Source organism: Crocodylus siamensis, chromosome 6 (genome assembly GCF_052110815.1).
Source record: "Crocodylus siamensis isolate JL-2025a chromosome 6, ASM5211081v1, whole genome shotgun sequence".
NCBI classification, from domain to species: domain Eukaryota; kingdom Metazoa; phylum Chordata; order Crocodylia; family Crocodylidae; genus Crocodylus; species Crocodylus siamensis.
This window is the reverse complement of record NC_143400.1, coordinates 2,934,421-2,943,273: the sequence shown is the minus strand read 5'-3', so window position 1 is coordinate 2,943,273 and position 8,853 is coordinate 2,934,421. Positions and strand designations below refer to the sequence as shown.

The 8,853-nt window shown below is 67.3% G+C and overlaps 3 protein-coding genes across 4 annotated transcripts; 1 reads left to right on the top strand and 2 right to left on the bottom strand.

The window, feature by feature from the left end:
* The first annotated feature begins 639 nt into the window (after window positions 1–639).
* On the top strand, window positions 640–2,687 carry ZDHHC24 (zDHHC palmitoyltransferase 24). Of its 2 annotated transcripts, none has more exons than XM_090050902.1 (3): window positions 640–1,206; window positions 1,284–1,561; window positions 2,178–2,687. In XM_090050902.1, the coding sequence occupies exons 1-3, from the start codon at window positions 953–955 to the stop codon at window positions 2,465–2,467; spliced, it is 822 nt and encodes a 273-aa protein (XP_089907028.1). In that variant the 5' UTR covers window positions 640–952; the 3' UTR covers window positions 2,468–2,687. The 2 variants fall into 2 exon arrangements, with proteins under 2 accessions (XP_089907028.1, XP_089907030.1); XM_090050904.1 differs by having other exon boundaries at window positions 668–1,206; window positions 2,221–2,668.
* A 224-nt stretch (window positions 2,688–2,911) lies between these two features.
* On the bottom strand, window positions 2,912–5,863 carry CATSPER1 (cation channel sperm associated 1). The gene is made up of 8 exons (XM_090051502.1): window positions 5,725–5,863; window positions 5,291–5,506; window positions 5,087–5,200; window positions 4,848–5,007; window positions 4,282–4,478; window positions 4,045–4,188; window positions 3,852–3,915; window positions 2,912–3,729 (listed from the first exon to the last, which is right to left on the bottom strand). The coding sequence occupies exons 1-8, from the start codon at window positions 5,861–5,863 to the stop codon at window positions 3,237–3,239; spliced, it is 1,527 nt and encodes a 508-aa protein (XP_089907628.1). The 3' UTR covers window positions 2,912–3,236.
* A 1,345-nt stretch (window positions 5,864–7,208) lies between these two features.
* Window positions 7,209–8,773, bottom strand: TMEM223 (transmembrane protein 223). The gene is made up of 3 exons (XM_090051501.1): window positions 8,766–8,773; window positions 8,053–8,705; window positions 7,209–7,969 (listed from the first exon to the last, which is right to left on the bottom strand). The coding sequence occupies exons 1-3, from the start codon at window positions 8,771–8,773 to the stop codon at window positions 7,677–7,679; spliced, it is 954 nt and encodes a 317-aa protein (XP_089907627.1). The 3' UTR covers window positions 7,209–7,676.
* Window positions 8,774–8,853: the final 80 nt, after the last annotated feature.

The following is an 8,853-nucleotide window of genomic DNA, read 5'->3' as shown; positions in this document are numbered from 1 at the left end:
GCCGCGTGCTGGGGTGGGGTGCGGTGTTTTCTACCCGCCGACCCACCCCAGAGCCAGCCGCGTTGGCACAGGGAGGGCACGGGCCACGGGGCAAAACAGACTGCCAGCCTGACCCAGTCCATGGCAGTACTCGCCTGTAGCACGGGGGCGTGGCTCTTCCAGCCCCTCACACCCCCCGGCGGCCCCCGCTGCCGGCTCCCTGAAGGGCTGGCTCCTCCCGGCCCTCCGCCGTGCGGGGGTTTGCACCCGGCTGCTCCCACCCCTCCTGTCCCGGGCTGGGCGTCTCCCTCGGCGCTTCGCCCCTGCACCGTGCCCGTCACGGCCCCAGCTCTTCCCGGCGCCGAGCTGGCGGCTCCAGGCCAGGCGCTGGGTTAACGTGGCGCCCCTGTACCGCCATCTCTGCCCGGCTGCAGGCGCGCCGAGCACAGCCGCTTGGCTGGCTGGTTCCCGCCCCTGCTAGAGCAGCGGTCCCGGCAGTGCGGACGCTGACGGGGGCGTGGGCCGTCCGCGGTGAGGCGCTTCAGCCCGGCGGGGCGGGAGCCGCCGGCCCGTCCGACCCGCGGGTGGGAGCCGGGGCCACGACGGGACGTGGGGCCGCCCCCCCTCCCACACGCCTGGGCACGTAGGCCGCAGCTGCGGATTGGCTGCTTTGGGAGGGGGCGGGGCCAGAGGCGGAAGAGGAAACGGCGGCGGCGGCAGCAGGGCGGGCTGAGGCACCGGGGATCCCCACGCTGCCAGCACTGCTGACCCCCACCCCCCCGGGTAGCCCCGCCCCCTAGCACAAAGCGCACCCACTCCCCACCCAACCCCTTGCCAAGGGGAGAGTCCCTCCCCTCATTGGACCCCTTCCCCTCCTGCACCCAGCTCCCTCCATGTAGGGGAAGACCCCCCAAGACTCAGGGACCCCCCCAAAAGACAGGGGCAGGGAGACGCGCCCCCCTTGCAGGCAGCCATGGCGGGGGCCTGGGGGCAGAGCCCAGCCTGGGAGCGCTGGCTGCCGCGGGGTCTGATGCTGGCCCTAGCGGGCGCTGCGGCCCTGGGATCGCTGTCCCAGCTGGGGGGAGGCGCCGTGGGCCCCCCTGCCTGGCACCTGCCCCCCCTGCTGTTCCTGCTCCTCAACACGGCATCCAACGCGGGGCTCTTCGTGGTCACCAGTCCCAGCACGCGGGGCGTGGTGCTGGCCGGCGCTGTGGGGCAGGGCTGGGCGTGAGTAAGGGGCCATGGGGGGTGGGGGGTGGACCCCCACCCCCACCCCCAGATGACCCCATCCCCGCCGCCCCCAGGTTCTGCTACAGCTGTGAGGCGCCCGTGCCCCCGCGTGGCCGGCACTGCCCCAGCTGCCGCGTGTGCGTGCTGGGCCGCGACCACCACTGCACGCTGCTGGGCCAGTGCGTGGGCCACCGCAACCGGCGCTACTTCCTGGGGCTGCTGCTCCACGGCGCCGCCGCACTGCTCTACTGCAGCCTGCTGCACGCCAACCTGCTGCTGGGTGCCCTGCGCCAGGGCCCACCGCTGCGTGCCGCTGCGTTCCTGCTAGCGCCCTGGCTCCTGCTGCTCTCCGGTAAGGCCCTCTACCCCGCGGAGGGGTGGGGGTGCTCTGGGCACTGGGACACCCGATTGCCCACTTCAGAGCCAATTGCATCCCAGCCTGAAGTTCCCATATAACAAACCCAGTTGTGCTCCACCCCAGAGTCAGGTGCATCCTGGCCTGAAGTCCCCATATAATAACCACTGATGTGCTCCACCCCAGAGCCAGCCTCATCTCAGCACTGGGTCCACACACAGCACCCTGAGCTCACCCTGCCTCCCCCCAGAGCCAGGTGCATCTTGGCCCAAAGTCCCTGTATAACAGCCCCAAACGTGGCCCACCCCAGAGCTGGCTGTGTCTGTTCTACTCAGCCACCAGCACATCCCACCCTGGAGCCAACTGTAGTTCAGCCCTATGTCCCCAGGGCCCAAGGCACCACCCCAGAGGCAGCCACATCTCTGTTCTACTCAGCCACTGACACCCTCCACCCCAGAGCTAGCTGCACCCCACCGGCTAGCTTTGTACTCCCAGTCCCTGCCACACCCCGGAGCCAGCTGCATTTCAGCCCCATGTGCCCAGTGCCCAAGGCTCCACGCATCCCAGCCAGGAGCCCGATCTCTCCAGCTGTGACACCCCACCCCCCCACCAGCCGCGGTGCTACCTGCCTGTCCCCCAGCGCTGCCTCTCTCCAGGCCAGAGCAGCCTGTTGTCCTGCACCCAGGCCGTGGCGGCCGATGCCTGCGTGGTCGGGTTCCTGCTGTGCGCTGGGTTCCTGCTGTTCCATGTACTGCTGCTGCTCCGGGGCCAGACCACGGGCGAGTGGTTCACTGGGGCCAGGAGCCACGACCAGGGCTGGCGCCAGAACCTGCGGGAGGCACTGGGCCCACGCTGGGGCCTGGCCCTGCTCTGCCCCCTGCTCGCCTCCCCCCTGCCCGGTGACGGGGTAGTCCAGGAGCGCTGCCCAGCTCCCAGCTGCTGAGGGGACTTGGGCTCCTGCCCCCTGCTTTCACCTCCACTGCCCTGCGGGAGCTGGAGACAGCCCAGACACCTGGGCTCCCTGTCCCCCGCAAACACCCCACCTGTCGGGCATTGGCAGGAGCTGTGGTTGACCTGCTTTGGAGCCCCCCAGACCCCAATAAAGGCCAGTGGGTGGCTGAGCTGGACACTTGGCCTTGTCTGTGTGATGTTAGGGTGGGGGGGATGTGGAGCAGCCATGGTGTGAAGAAAGAACACAGGGGTTTCAGCCCCCAGTCCCCCTGCCTTTGCCCCCAGCCCCCACCACCCTCCCAGAGACCCCCAAACATCCAAGCCCCAGGCACAGTGCAGTCACCAGGCAGGAGGGAGTCCTCTGTAGCCCTTTATTGTCGGGGGTCGTCCTGGCACCTGGGCCCCTCAGTGGTGCAGGAAGTCCTGCTTGGCTGTCTGCGGGGGACAGAGATCCAAGTCAGCCTGGCCCTGGGGGCCCACCAGCCCTGGCCTCCACCTCCTGGCCCCCCACCTCGAAGAAGGTGTCGATGATGTGATCGGACGTGGCCGCCCGGGACCGGAACTCCTGCTGCAGCCGCTCGACCTGGGCCAGGCGCCGGAGGTGACCCAGGAGCAGCCGCTTCTGCCTGCGGAGACGGGGGACAGCAGGTGAGGACTGGGGAGCCCAGGCGTCCCGGCGCTCGGAACTGGGGGGAACCTCGAGGGCCAGAGGGGGCCTCACCTATCGCTGCCCTCCAGCCGCTCCACAAGTTGCGCCAGCCGCTCGTCGTCCTCGGCCAGCCCCAGGCCCGTGTCCAGGACTGTGGGGCCACGACACGCCTGTGGGACCCCTGGCATAACCCCAGCAGGGGCCTGCCAGCGCCCCCAGCCCTGAGACCCACCCACCAACCCCCAGCTCTGCCCTCCCAGACAAGTGGGGGGGAAGCAACTTCCCTGTGGGACCCGAGTCTGAGATGCTCTCCTGGAGCTCCAGCCACTGCTGGGAGGAGGAGGGGGCACGGGTGAGAGGGGAGATATGGACCTGAGCAGGGGGCTGGAGCCCAACTCTGTCCCCAGACCTGGATCTGGAGGGAACCCAAGCATCCAGGCCCCTACTCCCCTCCCAGAGAGCACAGGCACTTCGGGGGGGGGGGGGGTGCACCTTTCGCTTCTTCAGCTCCTGCCGCCGAATCAGCGACATCTGGAAGTTGTCGACCAGGACGGCGATGACAAGGCTGGTGGGTGGGAGGGGGGAGGCAGAGGGGACAGGTCCCCAATCTGGGCCTGATCCTGGGGCTCCAGCTGGGGTGGATCAGCACCACCAGAGAACCCAGGCACCCGGGCTGCAGAGACTCACTTGAGGCAGGTGAAGTACTCAATGAGGATGTAGGCCATGAGGAAGATGATGATGTAGGAGGCACCTTTGGGGGGGATCAGCCATTGAGGAACCCAGGGGTCCGGGTCCCTGGCTTCACCACACCCCTGCTGCAGCAGGCTGGGCTCCCCTGCCAGAGCTGGGGGAGCACACAGGCGTCCAGCCCCCCACGGACCTTGCTGGGCACTGTCGCGGTAGATGAAGGCCCAGTCGTCCAGTGTGAGGAGTTGGAAGAGGGCGAAGACGGTGTCCAGCAGGTGCCCAAAGCGCCCAGGATCCGAGCGTGCAAACAGGTCACGCAGCAGCACTGAGAAGATGACTGGGGGGAAGGTCAAGGCAACCACGTAGGCCAGGAACGCCCCCCACCTCCCAGCCCAGCCCCGGACCCCCCTCCAGCCCCTCGGGCGGATACAGAGGCAGGTGAACATGAGCAGCAGGATGGCGCCAATGGAGCGACCCGAGAGTGCAAAGGTCCCGGCCAGCTCCTGCAGGCTCTCCAGCGCCCTGCACAGACACAGGGATGGATGCAGTGACCCCCCCCACCTCAGGGACTGTAGGGTCAATGTGGGGGGGAGGGGCAGAAGGGGTCTGAGGTCAGGGAATGGTGGGAAGGGGGTTAATGTTATGGGTCAGAGGTCAGCCTGAGGGGGTCAGGTATGTGTGTGGGGGGGCCAGTCAGTGTGAAGGGTCAGTCAAGACTTTGGAGAACGGTGTGGGCTCAGCTAGGGCAGAGGTCATGCTGAGAGGGCAGCTGGGGCGGGGGTCACATCACACTGACCTCTGGATGAAGTGTCAGCCAGGTCAGTGAGTATGTGTATGTCAGTGTGGAGGGTCAGCCAGAAGGTCAGAGGTCAGTATGAAGGGTCATGGGCCAGCATGTTCCTGCGTGGAGGGGAGGGGAACAGTGCAGGCAGCCAGGAGAGGATGGGTCTGCATGAGGGGCAGGGACGGGTGGGGGGGGCAGGGGTTGGGGCCCACCGGAGGCTGAGCAGCAGGTGCACGAGGCGGAAGGCGCGGACGCCCTTGAAGATGCGCAACAGCCGCAGCAGGGCCACGACATCCTCAAACCAGGCGTTTCCCGGCAGCACAACCAGCGGCAGCGTGAAGTCCAGCAGCATCAGCCCCATCACCAGGAAGTCTGGTGGGGGTGGGCAGGCTGGCAGTGACCTCTGACCTCTGAACTGGGACTAGCTCAGGGTACTGTGGGGGCGCCTCACCAATGTCATTCCAGGGGTCGTGGAAGTAGTCCAGGCCGAAGGCAACGATCTTGACCAGAGCCTCAACCACATAGACACAGAGGAACACGGCGTCCAGCACCGAGAAGAACCACTCTGGGGGGGAGCAGGGGGGTGGGCCCGGCTGCCTGGGTGCTCTCCAGCTCTGAGGAGGGAGTGGGGCCCAGACACCCGAGGTCCTGGTACCTCCACGGATTTGGAGGGCAGCAAAGGTCTGGGCCACCAGCATCAGGGTGTGGACGCAGACCACGACCACGACGCCGAGCCGGAAGAGGACGGAGCGGGTGATGTGGCGTGAGTGCTGCCGCAGCCCCCGCAGCAGTTGCGCCAGCCGGTGCCCCGTGCCTCGCAGCAGCACTGCCAGCCGTTGACATGGCCTGGCCGGCACGGCCACCCGCCCGGCTGCAGGGGGCAAGAGTCAGCCCAGGGCAGGCAGGCAGCAGCCGGGACGCCTGGGCTCCCTCCAGCCCTGGGAGGGGAGCGGGGGCTGGGGAAGGAGAGCCTGGATGCCTGGCGGGGCTGGAGGTTGGGGTGAGGGCTTCTTGGGGGGGGGGGAACCAGGACAGCAATGGGTTAAAGCAGGGGGCTGGGGGCATTGGGGGGGTAGGGGACTCCATTACCTCGGGGCTTGCGCTGCTGCTGGTGGGTGCCATAGGAGTGGGGGAGCGGGAGGCCCGCATGCCCAGGGGGTTGTGTCTCAGCCCGGGGTGGGCGCTCCATGGTGGCACCAGAGGCAGATGGCACAGTCAGGTAGGACATGGTGCCTGGGGGGGTCCCAGCCAGTGGGTCCAGCCCCGCAGCCCTCGGTGCCCCTCGCCGCAGCCCCCCCGGCCCCTCAGCTCTATCCGGCGTTGCCATCACCGCACGCGGCTCAGCTGCAGAACCCCCAGCCTGTGACAGCACCCTTGCAGAACACCTTCCCTATTACATCACCACTACGGAGCTTGCACTCTGTGACATCACTGCCAGGGAATCCTTGGCCTGTGACATAATGGCCATGGAAGGTCTACACCCCCCCACCCCACCCATGACATCACCAGCACAGAGCCCCACCGCTGACATCACCGCCAAAGAACACAGCTAGGGCATCACCAATGCAAAACCCATCCCCCTTAGACATCATGGCTAAGGCAACCTCCACAGCAATGGGAATGAGGCCCAGCCTCCTGCACTCTTACACCACTTACCCCCCAGCCCCCACTCTCCACCTAGTGCTGGAGAACCCAGGTGGCCGGGCCCCCCCGATCTGCCTGCCCATGCTGATCTAAAGTCCTTCCTGGCCCCCCCCCAAGGCAGCATCAGGGTGACCCTGAGCAGGGCCAAGACCCTCCAGCCATGGGCTGAGCCTCAGCAGGAGCCTGCCACAGCACTCAGCCAACCTCCTCCCACCAGCCCCAGTGCTGCTAGGGCTGGTGTTTGGCCCAAGGCCTTGGTGCCAGACAAGAGAGAAGGGCTTTCCCTGTTCTTCCTGGAAGCAGCACTTATCCCCAAACCCATCAGCTGGACGTGGCAGCCCTGACACCCTCTCCTCGGGGCCCTGCAATGTCTCCAGGGATCATAGACTTCATAGACATCAGGGCTGGAAGGGACCTCGGGAGATCATCGAGTCCAGCCCCCCACCCAAAGGGCAGGAAGTCAGCTGGGGTCATAGGATCCCAGCAAGATAAGCATCCAATTTGCTCTTGAAGGTGTTCAATGTAGGTGCTTGAACCACCTCCACTGGCAGACTGCTCCAGACCTTGGGGGCTCGGACAGTAAAGAAATTCTTCCTTATGTCCAGCCTGAAACGGTCTTGCAGGAGTTTGTGACCGTTCAACCTCGTCATCCCTTGGGGCGCTCTGGTGAACACACGTTCCCCCAGATCCTGGTGGTCACCCCGATAAACTTATAGGTGGCCATCAGATCACCCCTGAGCCTGCGCTTTTCCAGGCTAAAGAGTCCCATGGCTCTCAGCCTGTCATCGTAAGATCTGTTTTCCTGACCTCTGATCATGCACGTGGCTCTCCTCAGGATATGCTCCTGGCCGGTGCCAAGACCCAGCAGGGCTTAACCCAGAGGCACCACTGCCCCCAACGCCTCCCTGAGAACACAGAGCTGCACTCGCTCGGCCTTCACACCTTTATTTCACACCACACACAGCCCCGCCCCATCCCCCTGCTCATGGCTTCCCCCCAACGCTGCCTCCGGGAGGGTACAGGGATGTCTGTCCATCCCTTGCCTGTGCCCCTCTATGTGTGTGTGTGTGGGGGGGGGGGGCACACTGCGGGGAGTCCGCTAAACCTCAGCCCCCCCCCAAACCTGCTTCCCAGAGGCAGAGGCACGACTCCTTCCATGAGCCTGCCTCTGTCCGTGTGTCTGTGCATGAGCGGTCAGGGCAGGGGCCTGTGTCCATCCACGTGTCTGTGCGGGGATCTGTGTCTGTCCAGCCATCCCCATCTGTGCGTCTGCTGAGGGGAGTTTGGGGGGTCTGTGCACCCGTCTGCTCTGGAGGGACTGCTCTCCGCCTCCAGCCGAGTCCCTGTGCTCCTCCGTCCTCCTGCTCGCTGGCGGGGCGGGGCGGGGCGGGGCGGGGTCAGAGCTTCCTGTAGGCGCCCACGGTGAGGTCGAAGAGCTGCGGGTTCAGGAACTGCCCGGCCCGGTCCAGCAGGAAGTAGAAGGTGATGCCGCGGACCTTGATGGGCAGCGCGGTGGGGACCTGGCTGCGATGGACCCGGCACGACACGTCCTGCAGCGGCACCGTGACGGAGTCGCGGAGGCCGAAGGGCGAGTGGGTGCGCAGGGTCACGGCCCGCCCCCCGCGGTGCAGCACCACCTGCCGCACGCAGCGCCGGGAGAACAGGAGCCCGCCGCCGACCACCAGACACCCTGCGGCGGGAGGGAGAGCCGTTAGGAGCCAATGGCAATGCGGGGCGGGGGGAAGGGGGCGGGGTCCCGGTGCCGGCCCGTACCGACGGCGAGGCAGGAGCCGCTGAACCCGTAACGCCAGAGGCTCGAGGTGAAGGGCTGGTCCCGCCCCGGTGGCGGTGCCGGCGCCAATTCCGGTTCCGGGGCGGGGCGGGGCGGCCGCATCCCCACGTAGGCGAGCCGCGCGAGCCAGGCCCAGAACAGCCCCTGCCCCACGCACAGCAGCGCCACGAAGTGAAAGAAGCGCGCACGGTCGTGACGGAACAGCACCACGTCACGCGGCACCTGCGTGTCCAGCGCCGCCCGCGCCAGGCCCCGGCCCCCCCGCCCCCCGCCGCCGCCGCGCGCAGCAGCCCCGCCAACCCCATGTCGCGAGCCCAACCCCTCGCGCGGACAGGACTTCCGCGGTCGCCCACCCACGTGGCGGAAGGGCAAGGGCGGGACTTCCGCCAGAGTCGGCAACTTACTGCCTGAAGGCAGGACGCCCTTTCCGGGCAAGCGGGCGCCACCTTGAGGAAGGGCACAGCCTGTTTCCGGGGACGTGGGCGCCACCTTAGAGAAGGGCAAGGGGGGGTCGTACCCCTGCTTATCCCCTTCAAGCCCCGTCCCCAACCCCGGTAGCTCAAGGGGGCAGAGGACCTCAGGGCTGAAGCGCTTCCCCCAGGGGCTGGATTCCCTCCAGCGCACCACAGCCCCGCTAGGAACACCACTTCACTGAAGAAACCTGGGGCCCAGGGCAGCAGCTCCCCCGCCCCACCTCTCCATGCCAGGTGGCACACGGGCCTCCCCCCACCCCAGCTGCCAGGGCAGACCTCCAGGCTCCAGGGCCTAGGGGCTGCACAGCC

Bases quoted from the DNA above. Each gene is read 5' to 3' on its own strand.
- CATSPER1 (XM_090051502.1), bottom strand. From the start codon at position 5,863: ATGTCCTACCTGACTGTGCCATCTGCCTCTGGTGCCACCATGGAGCGC. The intron at 3,916-4,044 runs GTCCGTGGGGGG...TCCCCCCCAAAG, and splicing joins CCGCGACAGTGCCCAGCAAG to GTGCCTCCTACATCATCATC. The intron at 3,730-3,851 runs GTGAGTCTCTGC...CCCACCCACCAG, and splicing joins GAGTACTTCACCTGCCTCAA to CCTTGTCATCGCCGTCCTGG.
- ZDHHC24 (XM_090050902.1), top strand. From the start codon at position 953: ATGGCGGGGGCCTGGGGGCAGAGCCCAGCCTGGGAGCGCTGGCTGCCG. The intron at 1,207-1,283 runs GTGAGTAAGGGG...CGCCGCCCCCAG, and splicing joins GCTGTGGGGCAGGGCTGGGC to GTTCTGCTACAGCTGTGAGG. The intron at 1,562-2,177 runs GTAAGGCCCTCT...CCCCCCCACCAG, and splicing joins CTGGCTCCTGCTGCTCTCCG to CCGCGGTGCTACCTGCCTGT.
- TMEM223 (XM_090051501.1), bottom strand. The intron at 7,970-8,052 runs GTACGGGCCGGC...CTCCCGCCGCAG, and splicing joins CGGCTCCTGCCTCGCCGTCG to GGTGTCTGGTGGTCGGCGGC.